The sequence below is a fragment of the Dendrobates tinctorius genome, unplaced genomic scaffold, assembly GCF_039654945.1.
Source record: "Dendrobates tinctorius isolate UK_male_01 unplaced genomic scaffold, ASM3965494v1 ptg000005l, whole genome shotgun sequence".
Classification (NCBI taxonomy): domain Eukaryota; kingdom Metazoa; phylum Chordata; class Amphibia; order Anura; family Dendrobatidae; genus Dendrobates; species Dendrobates tinctorius.
The window spans coordinates 25,102,311-25,125,287 of NW_027361673.1; the positions used below are offsets into that span (position 1 = coordinate 25,102,311).

A 22,977-nucleotide genomic window follows, 5' to 3' on the forward strand; every position below is an offset into this window, starting at 1 on the left:
TGACATTGGGGCCTATGGAAGGACGGGAGACTCTAGAGTCTTCAATACTTCCATAATGGGTCGGCGGCTACGCACCAACCAGTTGGATCTACCACCACCACGCCAGCTACCAGGCTCCCCCAAACAATCAGTCCCTTATGTCCTTGTGGCAGATGAGGCCTTTCAGTTATCACGTAATGTCATGAGGCCATATCCCCGGCGCAACCTTGACCACAGGCGCAGAATTTTTAACTTGCGCCTATCACGTGCTAGGCGACTGGTGGAGTGTTCCTTTGGGATTCTTTGTGCCAAATGGCGGGTACTCCAGTCTGCCATTCAGTTGAGTGAGCAAAATGTGAATGAAGTTGTGAAAGCCTGTGTTGTTCTGCATAACTTCACCAGGATACATGATTGTTCCTCCTCTGATGGTGTTGTGCGTAGGCCAGACAATGTGGGCAGGGTGAGACCACCTATCATCCCTCAACGTAGACCGCTCTCTGGCCTCAAAGTGCGTGATATATTCACGAATTACTTTATCTCACCTGAGGGGGCAACTTCTTGGCAAGAGAATGCTGTGTCTGTTATAATTTGTTTTTTTAAGTGTGTCTAAATATATATTACTCAAGCCTTTATGATTCTATGAGTGTTTCATTGCATTGGTTGGTGTCTGTTAGTATGTTGTGAGGGATAGTGAAAAATCACACAGAGACGTTAACTAGAGTAGACAAATTTTTAGTTTTGCCTTTTTTTTTTTTTTTGTTTTGCTTAAAGGCAAACATAATTTTGCCATAACACAAATTTGGCAATGGCCAAAATGACCTTTTGTGCCTTCTTTAACTTGGTGCAACATTAACATTACAGAAAAAAACTGCAACAAACATTATGCAATAACAACATTGCTGCATGCCTACATTAACCTTGATTAGGCAACAAAGGGTGAGCTCCATCACCTAAATAAAGTCAATAAGATAACACTCACATTTCCTCATAATGTTTTCCAATCATAGAATGATTCCACCATGACAGGCAAGGCTACCTCACATCTTTCATACAGATATTACCTGTCTGTAGAACAGACAATATTTAAGCATGCTATACTGGAAAGGATGAAAATACAAAACTCACTTGTTAAGACATAGAGAGAGCGTGATATTGTGAATGCTGGTCGCCTCAAATTGGTTTACTAGAGATTGCTAATAACAAAGTTGACTACTTAACTAAAGGCAAGCACGCCTTTCCTATGCATTAGCAAGTGAGTAGTGTATTTTCATCCTTTCATGTAACAGTATAGCGCATTTAAATATTCTCTTTTATACACACATGTAATATCTGTGTGAAAGGCGTGAGGTAGCGTTGCCTGTCATGATGGATTGTTTCATATGTTTGTAAAACATTGTTTAAAAATGTGAGTGTTAAATTATGTTCTAAATGTTGGTGAAGGAGAACACCTGTTTTTTTGTCTAGATTAGAAGCACCAGTTACATGTAACTGGACATCTCCAAATTTTTGATTCATAAATCCTCATATGTAGGGGAAGGGGAACGGGGAGGAACAGCCTGTGGGTGCTGCTGGACATTGTGGGCAACATCGCCCTGTGTGGGGCCATACTGTTGCCCATGATGCTGTTGTTGTCCAGCCTCCTGGGCCTGTTGGTGATACTGGCCAGAGTAATGATGATGGTGAGGGGCTTCTTGTTGGCTATGGTAGGCCCGTGGCTCATACCCACCAAGATAGCCAGATCGTCCCCAACCAGGTTGGGACCAGCCTCCAACACTGGGTGGGTACAAGTGGCCATATTGGTGGGGTTGGCTTGAGGAAGACATTTGGGGCTGCGGAATAGAAGGATGGGTAGGGGGAGGAAGGGCTTGAGGTGTTGGCCCACGTATTAGGGGCTGTTCAGACCCTGCTTGAGCAAGCATCTGTGTGGATGGTCTCATGCGCATTAAATTTCTTGGTGAGAGCTGCCACCTCTCCAGAAATTCAAACACCTCATATGGGGTATTGGGGGGGGGTGCTTGCATCAAGCAGGATCTGACTACATCCCCTAATACGGAGCCTGACCTCACGGGTAAGGGCACAGAGATAAAGGGTGAGGCTACGTGCATAGGCCTCCTCACCATCATCTGTAGTGACTCTGGACAAGTAATTCAGCACCCCAGTGTCCACATTGGTCCTGCTCTCTTGAATGGTGACCTGGCGCCTTCTTCTTATTCGCCGTGATGCTAGAGCAGCCTGTGGGGAGGGCCTGATCTGGGCAGTTGGGCTGCTGCTCAAGTTGCCCATCTCTTCCAGGATGGGTGAGGTTGCAGCTGCAGACCGTCCTGGTGGTGTGTTGTGTAGGGCAGCCATTGTGTGTTCTGGTGATGCCTCCTCTTCAGCCATCCTTCTTGTAGGGGGAGAAGATGGGCCAGCCACCTCATCCCCTACAGGATCTATAATGGGCTCTGCCTCTGAGGCCGTTCCTCGATCCGTAAGGTTGGATTGAGTTCTGTTATGAAATAGAACACAGGCAAAAATACATCAATATTTTTGTCCCTGTAAAGTATTTGTGTAATGTTTTTGTGTCATGTGGTGTGAGGTATGTACTTACGGTCTCAGAGCCAGAATTGGGGCGAGGAAGTTCAGCCGGTCATAGTAGATATATTTGCGCTTTACATGGCCAGCATCCCCACTCCTGGACCGCTGCTGGCGTTCCCGGCGGTACTGGTCCCGGATGCTTCTCCACCGTTTCATCACATCTTCCACTGCAATGTGACAGGAAAGATTGTCAAAATCACATATTTGAGAGGTCACATTTTCAAACAGTAGTCTAGGCATGGGGCCTTATGGGGTGTGCGTTCTACCCATGGTGGCATATGTAATTGGGCCGATACCCAGGGTCTCATTAGCTCCCCTGAAACTAATTTTAGTGGCTAGGAGGATGAGGAGCTTGTGGCCTAACCCCTAGTTATGGCTGTGTGAAGCCACGTGTCACATCCTAATGTAACGGCCTCATGAGGCTAATAAAAGTACATGCACAGGAAGGGGGGGGCTGATTGTAGATTCATTTTATAGCGCGCGCTAACGTTAATTATATTTTTATGGTTGCACTTACGAATTTTATGCTGCTCATCACGTGGTCTGTCACCAAAGTCATGGTACATCTGGCGACAGATGCGCCTCCATGACGCCTCCTTTCTTGTGCGGTTCGCATAGTTTGCGTCGCGTGGGTCCCATATTTCTGGACGCTCCTGCACCAGCACAATGAGCATCTCTACATTAATATATGTGGACGCCATGCTGCTGCTATACTCCGTGGAGGCGTACTTCCTGGATGTTTGGAGCGCTTTTTGAGCTCATTTGCATGTCTACGCTTCCTGATGATGGATTGGCCCATTTCCTGTTCACCAGCCAAAAGACCTGCGTATTGCTCGCAGGTCACACGTGTGTTCCGTGTGTAATGCGTATTTTTTGTGCACCCATAGACTTACATTGGCGTACTACGGGCGTAGTACGCTGACAATCGCAGCATGCTGCGAGTGGCACGGAGCGTAGGATACGGAGGAGAAATATACGCCTGGTGCGAGGGACCCCATAGAGAATCATTTGTCTGTGTCTAATGCGTGCTTTTAGCGCCTCTCACTCTCCCGTATTCCTCTCCAGTGTGACTCCGGCCTAAGGGTGGAAAACTGAGTTCAGGACAGAATAGAGAAACATTTAGAGTAAGGTACCGCCCTCTTGACACTTTCACATGAACATAAAAATCAAAAATAGCGAGGTGTACTCCAACCCACATACATAAGCGGCATATAAAAAAATCACTGTTTGGAATAAACAGAAGAAACTGTCCGCATGAAGGTAAAGAAATTACCTGGAGGTCAGCAGCTTTAGGATAAAGTGATTCCCAACACAGGTCCTAATAAGGAGGGATCCCAGTGTAGAATATCGGTGTCCGGTATAGTGTCCACGGATGTTGTAACCAAATTACGAGCAGGGAGCTGATGCTTAGGGTAGTGGACGCTGTCCCGGCCGGAGACAAGCGTCCTGTCTGCAGTGCGGCCGCTACAATTAGGAGCGGTAGCGTCGCACGCAGTGTATAGCTGACAAGGTACACAGGACCTTGCGTGACGTCAGTCACGTGATGACTCACGTGACTAGCTATGGAGAGCGGGGAAGCTCAAAAAACATCCAACGCGTTTCTGAATCAACGGATTCCTTCTTCAGGGATACTCCATAGCGGATAGACAGCATTTTTATACCCTCCAGCACCTTGGTGGTGTATACAAATGAATATGATTCATTGACATGGGTTTAGGAATAGAGGGGGCTACTGCGTTACCAAGGTTGTTTGCCTTCCTGAAGACAAATCGGGGATGAGTTGGTAGCGTTTCTCCAATCACTTTATCATTCTTCAATATATTCCCACTATCGAGGATATTCCCATAATTATGCAGTATAATGCCAATAGTAAAATTCTCAGAAAGATTGTTAATAGACATTGGAATATATTGAAGAATGATAAAGTGATTGGAGAAACGCTACCAACTCATCCCCGATTTGTCTTCAGGAAGGCAAACAACCTTGGTAACGCAGTAGCCCCCTCTATTCCTAAACCCATGTCAATGAATCATATTCATTTGTATACACCACCAAAAGGGTTTTTCCCATGTAGAAAATGTGGTCCCTGTAGGAAACTAGGGCTTAGAAAGCAATTGTCCATTACAAATAAATCTCTGGAGGTTAAAATTAAGGATTTTATTACTTGTGAAACTAAGGGAGTCATTTATGGGATCACTTGTCCCTGTGGAAAATTATACATTGGCCGTACTATACGTCCACTATATATAAGAATAGCGGAACACTTGCGTAATATTAAGAATAAATTTAGTGGCCACCCCCTTTCAAACCATTTTTTAATTCACCATGGGGGCTCAATGAAAGGTATAATAGTAACAGGTATCAAAGTGGTTAATAAAGACTGGAGGAGAGGTAATTTCATCCATCAGATGTCTAAAGAGGAGAGCAAATGGATCTTCACGATGGACACACTGATGCCCAATGGGTTAAACAGCGAAATCGAGCTTTTTGCTTTCAATGTTTGAATTGGAATTTGAGATGCTGGAGGGTATAAAAATGCTGTCTATCCGCTATGGAGTATCCCTGAAGAAGGAATCCGTTGATTCAGAAACGCGTTGGATGTTTTGAGCTTCCCCGCTCTCCATAGCTAGTCACGTGAGTCATCACGTGACTGTGACGTCACGCAAGGTCCTGTGTACCTTGTCAGCTATACACTGCGTGCGACGCTACCGCTCCTAATTGTAGCGGCCGCACTGCAGACAGGACGCTTGTCTCCGGCCGGGACAGCGTCCACTACCCTAAGCATCAGCTCCCTGCTCGTAATTTGGTTACAACATCCGTGGACACTATACCGGACACCGATATTCTACACTGGGATCCCTCCTTATTAGGACCTGTGTTGGGAATCACTTTATCCTAAAGCTGCTGACCTCCAGGTAATTTCTTTACCTTCATGCGGACAGTTTCTTCTGTTTATTCCAAACAGTGATTTTTTATATGCCGCTTATGTATGTGGGTTGGAGTACACCTCGCTATTTTTGATTTTTATGGTCATGTGAAAGTGTCAAGAGGGCGGTACCTTACTCTGAATGTTTCTCTATTCTGTCCTGAACTCAGTTTTCCACCCTTATACTAATGGCGAGTTCATCCTCTATACAGATCTACGTATGAGCGCAGATATTTAAGCCTTTATATATGTGGGAAATGTTACTTATTAAGTTTTTTGTGTGCCATAGCTCTGTGATTTAAGGGCATAACAATTCAAAGTTGGAAAATTGCAAAATTTTCTACATTTTCACCAAATTTCTGTTTTTTCACAAATAAACGCAAGTTATTTGAATGAAATTTTACCACTAACATGAAGTACAATATGTCACGAGAAAACAGTGTCAGAATCACCGGGATCCATGGAAGTGTTTCAGAGTTATTACCTCATAAAGGGACAGTGGTGAGAATTGTAAAAATTGGCCCGGTCATGAACATGCAAACCACCCTTGGGGGGGGTAAAGGGGTTAAAGATGAAAGGATAATGGCATGGACCAATTCCTCACCTGACATAAACCCTATTGAGAACTTGTAGACCCTTTCTAAACAGGAGTTTTACGGTGAAGGAAAACTGAGCTCCTCTCTAAGGCCGGGATCACACTACCGTGTGTGATGCGAGAAACTCGCATGGGTCTCTCGCATCAGCACCCGGCTCTACCGCCAACACTCAGGACTGGAGCTGCAGCTGCATAGAAATACATGCATCTGCAACTCCAGTCCTGAGTGCCGGCGGCAGTGCTGGGTATTGATGTAAGAGACTCATGTGAGTTTCTTGCATCATAAACGGTAGTGTGATCCCGGCCTAAAGCTTTTTGGAGAATGTAGTGGATGCTGTAAAAAAAAGTTGATAGTCAACAGATTGAGAAACTGTCAGACTCATGAATGTTATTGAAAAGAGGGGGTGCTATATTGGTCACTGATCTTTTTTGTGAATTGTCTGAATTGTATTTTGTACATTTAGTTGTTTCGGTTATTCTCATTTTTTATTTTTTTTTTCAATTTGTGTGCAGAATTATTAAGGCAACTAATAGTTACCTAATAATTATACTCCCATATTCTCCTAAGACAGACAAATCATCACTTTTACTTTTTTACATGTTCAGGTTTATTACCTTGTAATTACATTTATAAAATATATTTACGGTATATATTTTTACTAGCTTTTTCCCAGATGAATAAATATGGATATGAATAATATATACTGCTGTTAATATCGACAATGGCATATGCTGACCAGTTAGTTTTGAGCAATGAGTATGGGAGATGGCAGTGAGTTGTCATAACACTAAATGTCTAGATCTTTAGAACTGACCATTTGGACATATTAAAGGTCTAGATCTTTAGAACTGACCATTCGGACATATTAAATGTCTAGATGTTTAAAACTGACCCTTCAAACATTTTAAATTGCCTGGGACTTGTGGTGTTCCAAATGGATCTTGGAACCAAGATGTTGAGAGTTTAGAAATTGAATGAAAGGGGAAGAAAATGTATGCAATGTTGGGACAAATACTTATTCCATGTTGGGCTTTATATATGTGGGTGCTCTCCTGGAAGGATCAGAAGCTGTGTGACTAGTGAGGATTTGCCATTTGTATAGAAGATTGTGACCGTATAGAACGCATAATGCCGTACCTGAATCAAGAAGAATAGTCTTATTTAGCAGCTGAGAAATAAATTAGAATGCATTGCGCCAGAATGAATGAATGTGCGTTCTTTGCAGTCCGTAGCAGAATTGCTTGTAGAATGGCTCTAATTTATGGATGGATATTGGATTAAGATAACATATATAATGAAAAGTGTGCGTGGGTGTCATTGCAATTCTTTTCTGAATCCCGTGTAACTACTTATTTATCTTCTGGGCCATTGTATCCATTCATTGGGAAGAAATGTGGTTTAAATCAAGAGTCTCTTCAATTAATTAGATTCTTGTACAGTTGAACCGAGTATTGTCCTGCTTGCATGTTTGCTACATTGAAGATTTTCATGCCCATGGATAAAAAGTGACATTCTTTGTACTATATAGTGAAAAAGTATTTTTTAGCATTTAGACTGAAGGATAACATATGTATAACCTAACTATCTATACAGTGACTGCATAAATTGCGACTGTTATTAAACCATCATCTAGAAAATGCCCTACAATATTTTTTCCTCTAGATGCCTGACAACCCCTTTTGCACTTTCATATTTAGATGGAAAAAATGCCTAGAAGATGACGACACAATTGACATCTTCTGGGTCTATAGGGGTCTGTCCTTACTCAAATTCTGAACATGCACAATTACCTGTGTATTGAAAATTTTGAGAATTTAAAGAACAATTGAGGAGAAAGAAGCAGATTTATCTAATAAGATACTTGTGTACTATTGATTTATGAAATAAAAAATGTCACTGTTTACTTTTTTAAAGGCACCCAAACACATTATATGAAAGTCTGCTAAGTCTAATAAAACAGATATGGGGAAAGAAAAAACGGGTAGCCTGCTCTCTTTTAATGTAGAGCAGTACATCTGTGAATTCGATATAATCAATGAAATGTAGCTCCTGGACACCAGCAGCACTCATGCAGCTCTGCATAAGGACACTGTCTCCACCATGTTTCACTGTAGGCACCATGGATTTTTCTTTTTTACTCCACCGTTGCAATGCCGTATAGTTTTTAATCCATTAGTTCCAAAAAACATTGATCTTGGTCTCATCACTTCAGATTATAGCATCTCAGTAGCCTTCATCAGCAGCATGGTCCATGGCAAATTGTAGTTATTTTTTTTCTTTTCCATGAGTTTGAGAGGATTCCTTCGTCAATTACACCCATGCATGACATTCTACTGTATTGTGTTACGGGTACCGCTCATCCCAGTTTGGCTTTATACAGAAAGATCACCCCCACCCATTTTTTGTGTATGTTGGCATTTTAGATTATATTATTTTTATTGGCACTTATATCATGCACATTTTTTTTCTTGGTTTATTTACACATGTGCATTGGGATGCTTTAAGCTTGGACTTTGGGCCATTGCTATTTGTTTTCTTCCTGGTTCATTAACAAATTGCAGTGAGCTTGCATGCAATTTTCTTCAACCCTTCTCATAAGACGTTTAGTTGCCAACTACCGTGGTTGGCCTAGACGTCTCTGCTGGTTGCAATTCTATCGTTTTAAAGATTTTTATCACTTTATTTTATATAGTTTTCAGTTTAAAACTAGATCAAGACAATTATCTGATCTATTTTACTTTCTGCTTCTCCTTTAGGTTTTTGGATTATTGGTCTGGGCTCTAATAGCGGGTTCTGAATATTTCCATTTTCCTGCCTTTGGCTGGGTGATGTTTGTAGCTGTATTTTACTGGGTCCTGACTGCGTTTCTTTTCATTATACATGCTACAGGAGCACATACCAGAATCCACAAAGTTCCATGGACAATAGTAGTAAGTGCGTTTCTTTAATATTTGCTGCATTAAATGTATTAAGATTTGTATACGTATTCCAATGTCTGACATTACAAAGCAAAAGTTAAATTTTTGGCTATTACAACACGATTCTACTTATTTGTCACTTTCTGCTCTGAGCATTTCAAATTTATGAAATATTGTGGGGGCTCTGAGAAAAATATTGAGACTGGAGCATTATTTCTACCGTAACGTGTGCCACAACTCATCATGCATTAGACTAGTTGTGGCGTCACACCCCCGTACCACATCCATACTGCCCATCTCAGCGTTTTGCAAAGACTTGTGACCTTTATAAAGTGATTTAGACCACAATTCTGGCATAATCGCTTTAAGGAATCGGGGAGATAACTTCTAAACATTCTAAAAAGTCAATGCGTAGTAAGCTGCTTGCACAAGATTATGCAGCTGCAAGAGCTGGTAGCCCCATAGAGAAGGCGGAAATGGTTTATTACATCTGCCTTCCTGATTGCTATCTATACAGTATTGAACAAGCGCTGTGTAGGAAGCACTAATATACGAGCCTCACTTACAGGGGAAAGTAGCAACTAAAAAAAAATATATTAGGCTGGTTTCACATTTGTGTATCTGTGCGCAACGTTTGATCCGCATGCGTCATGTGTACATATCTTTAACATGGTGTACGCAGGAACATGCGTTTGCACGCGTTCGCTTGCGGATGAGTATGCATGCGTCGTTTCGCGGTGTGCGGTAACCAAAACATGTTGCATTTTTCAAGGCGCCAAATATGCGGATGATTGCGGTTGAAGTGCGTCAAAACAACGCATACACAGCTATGGGAACGCATTGGTATGCAATGTTGAAATGCAAACGCAATCAACTAGGTCTTTTAAGACCTTATATGGTCACAGTGTGGGGGGGGAATAAAGCACTTTTTTTTTTTTTTTCTAAACCTGTTGAATAAAGAAGAAAAATGTAAGAATTACATAAAAATTAATCTCCATATACTGTGAAGAGGCAAAAATTGTTTGAGTATTGGAACGTGAATATTTTATGATAAAATTCGAAAATGTGCCTGGTCCTGATCTACGCTGAAACAGTGAAATGTATTGTGATTGGCTGCCGTAGGCAACAATGGAGATTTTTGTTATGTACTGTAAGCGAAATTATAACGTCAGTCAAATAACCTAAATGTTAATGAAGTCAATGCAAGAGAGCGGACGGCACCGCTGTTACCGTGTTAAGGTCCATGGCTGGCAGCAGGCAGAGAGCTCACATCCAGGACTCCCGGGTGCTTGACCTCATAGCTAGATGAATGTAGTTTCCAAGAGAAAAAGGTCGCACTCTGCGGGATAATGATGAATGTTTATTGACACTGAATTACATGTCACGTCGGAGATGTGAAGGAGAGTGTGTCAAATGGCTGACTATGGCCGTTTCACGCTACTCGAGCGCTTCCACGGGTCCAAGTGACCCGTGGAAGCGCTCGAGTAGCGTGAAACGGCCATAGTCAGCCATTTGACACACTCTCCTTCACATCTCCGACTTGACATGTAATTCAGTGTCAATAAACATTCATCATTATCCCACAGAGCGCGACCTTTTTCTCTTGGAAACTAACCTAAATGTTAAGTTTGCCATTCACATGATTAAAGCCCCCCGTCTCACGTAGCGAGATCGCTGAAGTGTCACTGGTTTTGTGATGCGCCAGCAATCTCGTTACATGTGACACGCAGCGGCGACCGGAAAAACCCCCCCGCGCGGGTTATCACTGATCGTGCTCGAATGTCCTGGGCCATTTTTTTCATCGTCTGTGTCCCGCTGGCCAGCGCGCATCGCTGTGTTTGACCCGACGAGCGACCTTGTTGGCGACTCAGAATTCGGGGACGCAGGCTGTAATCTTTCAGAAAAGCTGCTGTGTGACAAGGTACCAACGACTGCCGAGGATCGCTGCATGGTTGCTGCGTCGCTGAAGAGATCTGCCTGTTTGGCAGCTTACTAGCGACCATTTAGTGACACACCAGCGATCCTGACCGGGTCGTATCGTTGTCGGGATCGCTGGTGCATCCCTAAGTGAAACGGGACCCTAAGGCCTCTTTCACACATCCGGTTTTTGTAATCCGGCACGATGCGGCAAAATTTTTCATAACCGGATCCAGCACCGGATCCGGTTTTGTCCCATAAGCTTTCATGGTCGCCGCATCGTGCCGGATGGTTATGCGTCGTGTCCGGTTCATGCCGGATGGTTATGCGTCGTGTCCGGTTGCTGCCGGACACGGCAAAAATTAGCCGTCCGGCATCTGCAAAAAACGTTCTCTGCAACGTTTTTTGTCAGCGCCGGACCGGCTTTTTCCACAGCGCATGCCCAGACTCTGTGAATGTTAACCCCACAAGTGCCCGGCGAGAGAGAGATCTCTCTCTGTCACCCGGACACTTGTGAGAGATCTCTCTCGCCGGGCACTTGTGGGGTTAACACTAAGTGTCTGGGTGAGAGAGATCTCTCTGTGGGGTTAACCCCACAAGTGCCCGGCAAGAGAGAAAGAGTCTCTCGCCTGGACACAAAGTGTTAACCCCCCATGTCTCTCTCTCTCTCCACCCCCCTCTCCTCTCCCCTCCCCTCTCCTCTGTCTCCTCTCCTCCCCTCCCCTCACCTCACCTCCCTTTCAGCAGCTGTCTCTCAGCGGCTGCCTCTGTCCACCTCCTCCTGCGGCTCCTTTAAATCGTGTCCGAGCCGTATGTCTCACCACATACACATCCGGTGTCACGGCTGCAGTCCGGATCCGGCGGCCCGGCTTTTCACTGCACGCCGCCGGACCCCACACTCCGGTTGTGTGAAAGTAGCCTAAGACTACACAAAGGGCAATGGGGCAAATGGTTTCACTGAGACTACAAAAGGTGTCATTCCTGACACCACATGGTGAGCCAAGGGTTCCAATCTTGTGCAGATGGTCCATTGTGGCCAGGCTGGACATCTAATGTAAGGAAATAGGCTGTTGGAAGAAACAATGTATTTGATAGGGAAGTTACTGGCCCCTAATTAACCCACAATCCAGTTACAGACCTGTGATTTTAATTCCATATAGGCCGTCCTGGAAAAAAGCCCAGGACCAGACATATAAAAAATGGACTGAACAGTGGTAAGGTGTTGTCATGTGAGGTTTGGCCTAAGCTGATTGTGATCCATACTACCTTCCTCCTGCACTCAAGGAAATATAAGAATGCCTTTAAACTGAAAGTTTTAGATATTTATTTTGCCATTTTTACTTTTAGAATGGTTTTGATTATTTGTTTTGCTTTTTTTCCCTTTTTTATAAATTTTCTTGTAAGCACTGTATTTTTATATTAAACCTGAAAACTTTTTAATACGTTTGGTCATTGTATGCTCTGAAGAATCTATGGATTTATAGATAGATCTAAGGATCTATGGCCTTTCAGAGAGAGTAGCCTTTTGAATGTAGGACAGTATGATTTTTTTCGACCACTCCTACTCCACTGTATGTTTACATACAAATGAAGCTTCTCTTTTTAGCTTTGCACTTAAATACTAAACCTATATTTTTGCATCGCTGATTACTGTCTTGCAAATGTAGAATATAGTGTTTTTTTTGTGACTATACAGAAATGTGTCCATATCTAAATGCACTTTGAAGATGTGAATACATACATGTATTGCGTTTTTTGCCTTTCCTTCTAAGACCACAACAATTAAATCTGGGGAGAAGATGGTTGAGTGGGATTTTCTTAGTCATCCAGCACTCAATTCTCATCTTTAATGTGAAAGAATTAGGCCATGACTCATTTGATGCATTATTTTTAATAATTCACACTCTCAGCTCTTCCTACCCACACACAAAATCTGATTTTCAATGGAAGCTAGAGAGTGGGTTGTTAATTTTAAGGAAATGTAAATTTAATAAGTGTCATTTTTTCAGTTAAGATTTACATACTACATTCTTGAATTTTTTCTATCCTCTTAAAGGGAAAATGTTACCAAGTTTAATACATATAAGATGGACCCACATTGGGAAAGCCAGGTTGGGGCAGTCACCCAGTTAATCATATGTACATTATTGCTATTAAATAAAACTATATATTTGGCATCCCAGAACGCATCCAAAAAAGTTGTGTAGAAGACCCATATATTTAGGGGTACTTTTAAAACAATTTGGTTGAACCCTAAATAAAATTCTGCTAGTATTAATTCTACAGGTGCATCTCACAAAATCAGAATATCATTGAAAAGTAAATTAACATAGTAATATAGTATTTAAGGTTGAAGGGAAACTTTAAAGGGAAATCTGTCACCTATTTTTTCAAGTATCAGCTGCCAGCACCGCCGTCAGGGGCTTATTTACAGCATTCTTTAATGCTGTAGATAAGCCCTTGATGTAACCTGAAGGATAAGAAAAATGAGTTATATTATACTCACCCAGGGGTGGTCCGGGTCCGGTTTTGGTCCGATGGGTGTCGCGGTCCGGTTCGGCGCCTGCACACTGTACGACTCTGCTCTGCCCTCAACAGGGCAGAGCAGTGTGCATGCGCAGGAGCCACGACGGAAAGCAAAGAGGACATCACCGTTAGAAGATGGGAAGCACCGGACGGCAACACCCATCGGATCAAAACCGGACTGCCCCTGGGTGAGTATAATATAACTCATTTTTCTTATCTTTCAGGTTACATCAGGGACTTATACACAGCATTACAGAATGCCCCTGATGGTGGTGCCAGCAGCTGATACTCGAAAAAATAGGTGACAGATTCCCTTTAAGTCCATCTAGTTCAACCCATAGCCTAACATGTTGATCTAGAGGAAGGCAAAAAAATCTATGCGGCGAAAACTAAGCTCCACATTGGGGAAGAAAATTCCTTCCTGACTCCACATATGGCAATCAGACTATTTCCCTGGATCAACGCCCTATTAATGAATCTAGTCTATATAACCTGTAACATTATACTTTTCAAGAAAGGCTTCCAGTCCCTTCTTAAATTTTAGTAGTGAATCACTCATTACAACATCATATGGCAGAGAGTTCCATTGTCTCACTGCTCTTACAGTAAAGAATCTGTGTCTGTGAGTATGCTTAAACCTTCTTTCCTCCAGACGTAGAGGATGCCCCTTGTCCCCGTCACAGGTCTAAGAGTAAAAAGATCATTGGAAAGGTCTTTGTACTGTCCCCTCATATATTTATACATTGTAGTAAGATCACCCCTAAGCCTTCGTTTTTCCAAACTGAATAACCCCGAGTGTAATAACCTGTCTTGGTATTGCAGACCCCCCAGTTCTCTAATAACCTTGGTCACTCTTCTCTGCACCCGCTCTAGTTCAACTTTGTCTGTCTTAAGCACTGGGGACCAGAACTGTACACAGTATTCTAAGTGTGGTCGCACTAGTGACTTATACAGAGGTAAAATTATGTTCTCCTCTTGAATATCTATGCCTCTTTTAATTTATCCCATTATTTTATTTGCTTTTGCAGCAGCTGCTTGACACTGGCCACTAAATGTGAGTTTGTCGTCCACCCATACACTCAGGTCTTTTTCAGTGACAGTTTTGCCCAGTGTTTTCCAATCAAGCACATAATTATACATCTTGTTTGCTCTACCCAAGTGCATGACCTTACATTTATTCCCATTAAAGCTCATTTGCCATTTATCAGCCCAAGCTTCTAGTTTACATAAATCTCCCTGTAATATAAAATTGTCCTCCTCTGTATTGATTACCCTGTAGAGTTTAGTGTCATCTGCAAATATTGAAATTCTACTCTGTATGCACCCTACAAGGTCATTAATAAATGTTAAAAAGAAGCGGGCACAACACCGACCCCTCCGGGACCCCACTGTTAACCACGACCCAGTCCGAGTGTGCTCCATTAATAACCACCCCTTATTTCTTATCCCTGAGCCAGCTCTTAACCCACGTACACATTTTTTTCCTATCCCCATTGTTCTCATTTTATGTATCAACCTTTTGTGTGGCACCGTATCAAAAGCTTTTGAAAAGTCCACGTACACCACGTCCACTGCGTTCCCTTGGTTCAGTCCGGAACTTACCTCTTCATAGAAACTCATCAGATTAGTCTGACAAAACGAAAAAAGTGGTTTGGTACCGTGTTAGCCAGTAGAAAAAAATATATAAAGTGCTCTCAGTGAGAGAAACAAAATAGGAATCTTGTGGGTATGATACCTTTTAATGGCTAACAAATAATAGTGAATGTTGTTACAAAGCAAGCTTTCGGGACTGCTTATGTCCGAAAGCTTGCTTTGTAACAACATTCACTAATATATATATAGAGAGAGAGAGAGAGAGAAAATTATTTATATATTTATTATATGGAGGTTTGGCAGTTTTGCCTATTACTGTTATTACAGTGTTTTGTGTGTCCTCACACATGAGCATTTGGATACGCTTTGTTTTTATTAGTTTGTATGTCATTTGTGTGATTAATAAAATTTTCTGATATTTTCATATATATGCAGTTGGACTTTTTGCTCCATTTTTTTGTTTGTAGGATCTATATCTATTGGAGTGTCCACGGTTACTGTTTGTCCAGAAAATAGACATATACATTTTTCTGACTTCATGAATTGATATGTATTAGTGTTTTTTTGTTTTTTTTCTTAACTCTGTAAATTAATAGCCCAGTCATGGCTCTCGTCCAGCCATGTCTCAGATATCCCAACTATGTCATAATTATGTTCCAACAAAGTTAATTCTAATTCCACCTTTTTGTTGGTGAGGCTTCTGGCATTAGTATACATGCACTTTATGTATCTCTCATTACCTCTATTCTTTAAAATCTTAACTGTTCTAACCCCACCCCTCACGCCACCCCCAATTTCTTTTTGTGCCCAGGTCTCTAGTTGCACTATCTTCCCCTCCTATAAAATGAATACCCTCTCCCCAATCCCTAGTTTAAACACTCCTCCAACCTTCTAGCCATTCTCCCCCAGTACAGTTGCACCCTCTCCATTGAGGTGCAGCCCGTCCCTAGCGTAGAACCTGTAGCCAACTGAGAAGTCGGCCCAGTTCTCCAGGAACCCAAACCCCTCCTTCCTACACCAATTTCTTATTTATCGCCCTAATCTCCCGTTGCCTCTCTGGTGTGGCATGTGATACAGGCAGTATTTCAGAGAATACCACCTTGGAGGTCCTTGCTTTAAGCTTGCGGCCTAATTCCCTGAAATCATCTTTAAGGACCTTCCACCTAACACTAACTTTGTCATTTTTGCCAATGTGCACCATGACCGCTGGATCCTCTCCAGCCCCTCCCAGTAATCTGTCAACCCGATCAGCGATGTGTCGGACTCGAGCGCCAGGTAGGTAGCACACTGTTAGGCCAATCTGTCACAAAGACAGGGATTGTCAATGTGTTCCCCTAATAGAGTCCCCCACTACCAACACCTTTCTGGCCTGCCCTGCTCTCCTATCCCCCCCCTTACTGGAGTAGACCTTCCTCCGGCTTTCAGAGGACATGCCTTGCTGCAGCAGTGCTACCTCTGTACTGACACTCCCCTCAGCTGCCAACATGGCAAACTTATTGGGGTGTGCCAGATCAGGACTAGCCTCCCTGGCACTCTTCCCTCTACCCTGCTTTCTAACTGTCACCCATCTAGCTGCCTGACTGCCCTGCAGTTCCTTACTACCATCCTCCCCCACATCTATCCCGTTGAACATCTGCTCAGTGAGCAGCAGACTCCTTTCCATATTGTCTATGGATCTAAGTGTTGCTGCACATTTAGATCCAGTATCTGCGCTTCTAAATACACAACGTGCTCACATCAATTTTTAAAATGAAATGACCAATAATGTGACATACAGGGGACAAATACCACCGCACCATGACCCGACACCATATTACCAACACATGGTGACCAAATAATACATACAAGGAACAAATACCACCACACCATGTCCAGACCACATATTACCACCACATGGTGACCAATAATACCACCACATCATGGCCAGGTCAAATATTACCACATGGTGACCAATAATACCACATACAATGAACAAAAACCATGACACCATGACCAGACCACATATTACCACCACATAGTGACCAAATAATAACACATACAAGGAACAAATGCCGCCACTCCATGGCCAGACAACATATTACCACCACATAGTGACTGAATACCACAATACTGATCAGTAATAAAAACACAATACTCATGTCTGTTGTGAATTCACTTTCTGGCCTACCTCTGGTTATTAGTGAAGGTAGTGGAGCTGGTTATATTGACAGAGGGGTCGGGAGTTTTCTTTCCGGGCTCCCTCTGGTGGTTACTGGAGGTAATGGAGCTGATCTAATTAACAGAGGCCTGCCAACTGATAATGAGGAGGATGACTGGAGATCTGGAGTTTCTGACTGGATTTAAGACAGCCGACTCCCTCTATCCCTGCTGGAGATTTTTCCTGCCTCCTGAGGTCTCCAGCTCAGTCCCTGCATGCTCAGCTAAGTGTTCTTTTGCTATTGTTTACGTTTTGATCTGGTTTTGTCTATTTCAGTTTTTGTGTGGTCAGCAAGCTCCGGCTGTGCTGAATTTCCATCCTTATGTTACTGCTTGTGCCAGTTTGTTTTTGTCCCTTATTAGATTGGCCTCTTTTTGCTCTGCGTTCAGAATATACCAGAGTGCTGATATAGTGGGCAAAGTCTAGTGACTTCAGTATTTTTTTTATCAGACGCGTTGGGCATTTTTTGCAGGGTTTTTTGCGTGATTGCAGACAGTCTTTCCTTTCCTGTCCTGTCTAGTTAGTGTGGGCCCCATCGTTTGCTCAGTCTATTTTCCTACCTGCATTTGTGTTTTCATCTAGTCTCACCGACAATATATGTTTGGGGGCTATCTATTCTTTTGGGGTCTGCTCTGGGGCAGTTTAGATTTCCCCTTTCTTGCTTTAGGCTTATTTAGTTCTCCGGCTGTGTCGAGGCGTCTAGGATCATCGTAGGTACGCTCCATGGCTACTGCTAGTTGTGTGGATAGGATCAGGGGTCTGCAATCCGCTTAGGTACCAACCTCTCTGTTTTTCTGTGGCTTAGCTTGATCATCTTGCTTTCCTCCTCGGTGACCCAATCATAACTCATGTCAACATAAGTGCCACTATACACAGGAGATCTGTACTTAATATGCAGTGTCTGTGTTCAGGTAATATAGTGATCACTGGTGACATTATACACAGGAACTCTGTATATAGTGTATAATGTAAAGGTAATACAGGGATCACTGGTGATATTTTACACAGGACCACTGTATATCGTATACAGTGTATAGTGTCACTGTATAGGTAACACAATGATTTCACCAGTGACGTCTCTAGGTGAAGTCCTTCATCTTTGCATTTAATCTTCATCCAGCACAGATCGCAAAAAAAGGTGACAGTGTTCCTCTGCACAGTAAGAGGACTGCCCACCCCTATTTAAAACTGTATCCTAAAAAAATAAAATACATCGCTGCAGTAATAATATCTCTTAATTGGCCCCTATGGTAATAATATCCCCCATCCTGGCCCCCGTGTGTCTCATTCCTGGCTCCAGCCATATGTTCTCCTATCCTGCCCCCATGTGATGTCCCATTCTGCCTCACATGATCTCCCCATCCTGTGCCATGATCCTGCACCATCTGTCTCCATCCTGCCCCATGATCCTGCACCATCTGTCTCCATCCTGCCCCATGATCCTGCACCATCTGTCTCCATCCTGCCCCATGATCCTGCACCATCTGTCTCCATCCTGCCCCCCGTGTCTCCATCCTGCCCCTCCGGGTCTACAATTCTGCACCCCATGTCTCCATTATGCCCCGGGCAGGATGGAGACATATGGTCCATGTGTCTACATCCTGCCGATGAAACATCGTGGGGCTTGCCGCTTTCAATAAAAAAAAAAAAAAAAACTTACCTGGCCGCGCTCCTGCGGTGATGATGTCTCCTGGCATTTCAAGCGCGCTCTTGCTGGCGAATGACAATGACGTCATACATCGGCAACATGCGCGCTGACGTCACTACCAGCCTCCGATTGGCTGGTGGCTTTAACTATTGGTGTGCGGGCCTGCACGGGCCCGCAATGCAATAGAGTAACTAAGCCTGTGTCTCGGACGCAGAGGTTCAGTTACTGCACTAGAGAATCCTGCCATTGGGGACAGATCAGCAGAAGAGACGGGGCCCATACGCCAGTCAGGGCAGTAATTCCCTGATGACAGCCCTGTGTACACTGGATGGCATTGTCAATAATGGAGCACATTTCCTAATGGGGATTGCACCAGACAGAAAAGTTAAGTTAAAAAGAAATAAAAAGTATTAATAAAATATAACAGCAATTAAGTAATTCCTCCATTGGAAACTCCCTGAATCCAATGTCACTGAATCACAAGTCTCACACTTACCACCATTCACACTTGCGCTCCGGTCACACTCAGCTCACTCAGACAGAAGATTTAAAGAGTTTTTTTTCTTCTTCTTCCCTTCAGCTACAATCTACCCTGCAGTGCAATGCACTTCCAAAAATTTATTTCAGTTCTTCAATACAAAAAATGAAACTCGTATAGTCATTACAAACACAGTGATGTATTTTGTGTTTATTTCTGTTAATGATGATGATTATGGTTTACAGCAAATGAAAACTCAAACGTCATTGGCAGTGTGGACAGGTGCCAAGTCCTACTGGAGAATGAAATTTCCATGGTAGACGGCTGAGCTGAATTTGGTCTTGATAAAACATAGTAGACCTACACCAGCAGATGACATGGCTCCCCAAACTATCGCTGATTGTGGAAACTTCACACTAGACTTTGGAAATCAAGGTCCCAGAGTCTGGAGTAAAGGGGGTTTTACACTAAGCGATATCGCTAGCAATATCGCTAAAACGTCACTGGTTTTGTGACGTTATAGCGATATTGCTAGCGATATCGCTATGTGTGATACATACCAACGACCGGCTCCCCCGCTGTCCACCGCTGATCGCACGAGATTGGGCGGCTCCATTTCTCGTCGTCAGCTTCCTGCTGGGGCTTCCTGCTGTGACGACGAGCGACGCGTGGAGGCGGGCGGGAGGACGCCAGGATCGCTGTGTGTGAAAGGTAAGTATCGTGCGCTGCGTCGCTGCTGCATCGCTGTGAGATCTTTCTGTATGAAAGCTCACTAGCGATCATTTAGCGATGCACCAGCGATCCTGACCGGGTCGGATCGCTGGTGCATCGCTAAATGTAAAAGGGCCTTAAGAGTGAAGAGACGCACAATCCAAGCTGCTTGAGGTCAAGTGTGAAGTTTCCACAATCAGTGATGGTTTGGGGAGCCATGTCATCTGCTGTGTTGATCCACTACAAAAATTTACAAAACTTTTATATATTTTTTTTTTAGGGACCTATAAAGTTTTGAAGTAACTTTGGGGGTCCTATTTATTGGAAACTCCCAAAAATCCCATTTTCAAAACAGCACCTCTCAACGTAATCAAAATTGTTTTCAGGTATTTTATTAACCCTTCACGTGTTTTTCAGGAATTGATGCAAAATGGCTTAACACGAATGAAGACCTTTATTTTTACCACCTAAATGTTGACATCTGAACAGGCCACTGTAGTCAGCAGACATTAAGGCCATTATTTGGCCATGAATTGCCATGGAAAGCATCAGTACCACATGATCAAAATCTCAGGGTGCCGATGGGGTTTAAGAAGGATCTGCCACTCTATTAACCATCTACATGCTGTAGTCACTATTTACAGCAGGGGTTAAACTACAATAGTCAGTACCAACACTGGTCGTGGCTGATGCAGCAAGTTGTCAGCTATAGTGGACAGCCGACAGCTACAGGATTGTCGCCTGTATGGGAATGCTAGTCTCTTATATTGCAGGTCAATAAAAAGACGTATTGGTGGTCACTTAGGGGATAAATGTGATGTGATCAGTGGTGTTCTGACAGGGACTGAGCTGTTCTTTGTGTGTTGGTTGTCAATTATGATTCATGTGCAGAATGTTCTCCCTCTTTGTCGTAATCGCTTTATTGGGCACCAAATTGCTTAGCGAAATTCTCTTTATGATGAACCATCCAAAATTATAAAAATGTGAAGGAGCCTGTTTCTATGCCAGGTTCTTTGTTTTACTTTTTATTTTGAGATTGAGACCTTTTTTAAATTGTGAATTATTATACTTGAGGTGGAGAGGGATTTTGTATAAATGTATATACAGAGCAATCACAACGCGTCCATTTTTTCTTTTCATTACAGAGTCTCTGCTTTAATGGAAGTGCGTTTGTTTTTTACCTTATTGCTGCTATAGTGGATGCAACTTCAATCACCAACGATGTTCACCAGCATCACAACTACAATAGTTGGACGGCATCTGCAGTGAGTGAACATTAAATTGTACAAAATTCTAAATGAATACTTTTTTTTATAGCTATTTGAGTAAAGCATAGTTTTACATTAGTTTCCTTCCTCTCCCATCTCCCTAAACATCACCCAACACTGGCGTGTATCATTTCAATGACACCCATTGTCTGATGTCACTGCACTAATTATTTGCAAACTGGTAGATTTAAAGGATATGTCTCATTTTCAGTCTTCAGAAGCTCACCATTCCCCAGCCTCCCTGCTTGTCGGGAGACAATGTGCTGCTGATGATTGATGGTACTGTCCAGCAGAATAGTTGGACCACTTGCATGGATGTACATTATCCTGTGCTGCAAGCAGAAGCAGCATTGGCTCTGTAGCATGGAGAAGTGCCGGGGCATAGATGTTAACTGGATCTGGCTACTTTCAGAGCAGCGCTTGCAAACCCTAAAACAAAACATTTGTAACAGTGCGTTCCTTGCCTAGCAAACCAGCCACATTCAATACAATACAGTTCCACTCTTGAGAATGGAAAGCATTTATAATTACGCAAATATTTACAAGCACGTTGCAATTTTACCCATTTAGCGAGATATTACAACACCTCTAAAATGTAATATATTTTATAAATCTAGTCTTACTTTGGTTAGTCACACGAGGAGTCTAAGGCTATGTTCACACGTTGAGTTTTTGATGCGTGTTTTTTTTCACATGCGAAATCTGCTCTTGGCAATAAAAGACCAACGTCAAAAAAGCAGGTTTTGCTGAGCGTTTGCAATGTTTTTTTTTTTTTTTTACAAAGTTTTTGGTACATTTCTCTTGTACATGCTGCTAAACAAAAATCCACTGAGTGCAAAGTACATTCAATTAAATAAAATATGAAATACTTGATTAAAAATGAGTTTTGGGCAAATAGTCCACTTTTAATTGGAATCAGGCCTAGCTTTTATGACAAGGTATTCATGTGTGTGTGAACATGTTTGCATGTTTTGTTTAAAAACTGAATATTTCCTTTTTTTTTCCCCCCTCTTTTATCTTTACAGTTTTTTGCATTCATGGTCACAGTGTGTTATGGCATAAGCACCTATTTCAGTTTTCAGTCATGGAGGACAAGGAATTAAGACATTTTCTTGCTCACAATCTGTCAAATCCTTCATATTGCAGAAAGCCGACTTTGTGCAAGCCGCACTACAAAATAATTTCAGCTCCATAATATTTAGTGTTTTAGATTTACAGAGTAGTTATTAATATACAGAGGATGGAATTTGAGGGCATAAATATTTGCAATACTTATTCCCTAAGCCTAGAGAGTGTTTGTAAGATTGATTTCTTTTTTAAGTTCTGTACTTTAACGCCTAACGTGAAAAATTACTTGGTTCAAATATATATTGTGCCACAAAAAGCTGTAATAAAAGAACTTGGGGAAAAATGGCGTGCTGCCACTTGTTTGTATGTTCATTGCATATTACACATTTCAATTTTATTAACCGGCATGGCAATGACTGAAGGCCAACGTTATCAAGGTAATTTGAGGCTCACACAATAGTTATGAATGATGTGTATTATTTATTAATATTATGGATGCAATGTAGGATTCCTTGTCTTGATGCAAAGACATCTCTGCACTGTGTATATAGAATATAAACCCTATAAAAAGTTTT

The 22,977-nt window shown here is 42.6% G+C and overlaps 1 protein-coding gene across 2 annotated transcripts in view; it reads left to right on the forward strand.

The window, feature by feature from the left end:
• Positions 1-22,745, forward strand: part of CMTM8 (CKLF like MARVEL transmembrane domain containing 8) — a 96,569-nt gene extending 73,824 nt beyond the window's left edge. The window contains exons 2-4 of one of the 2 annotated variants that reach the window (XM_073568710.1): positions 8,835-9,008; positions 21,212-21,331; positions 22,360-22,745. In XM_073568710.1, coding sequence (XP_073424811.1) covers positions 8,835-9,008; positions 21,212-21,331; positions 22,360-22,437 — 372 coding nt within the window. In that variant the 3' untranslated portion in view covers positions 22,438-22,745. The remainder of the gene's footprint in view (positions 1-8,834; positions 9,009-21,211; positions 21,332-22,359) is intronic. The other variant, XM_073568716.1, reaches the window with a different exon arrangement.
• Positions 22,746-22,977: the final 232 nt, after the last annotated feature.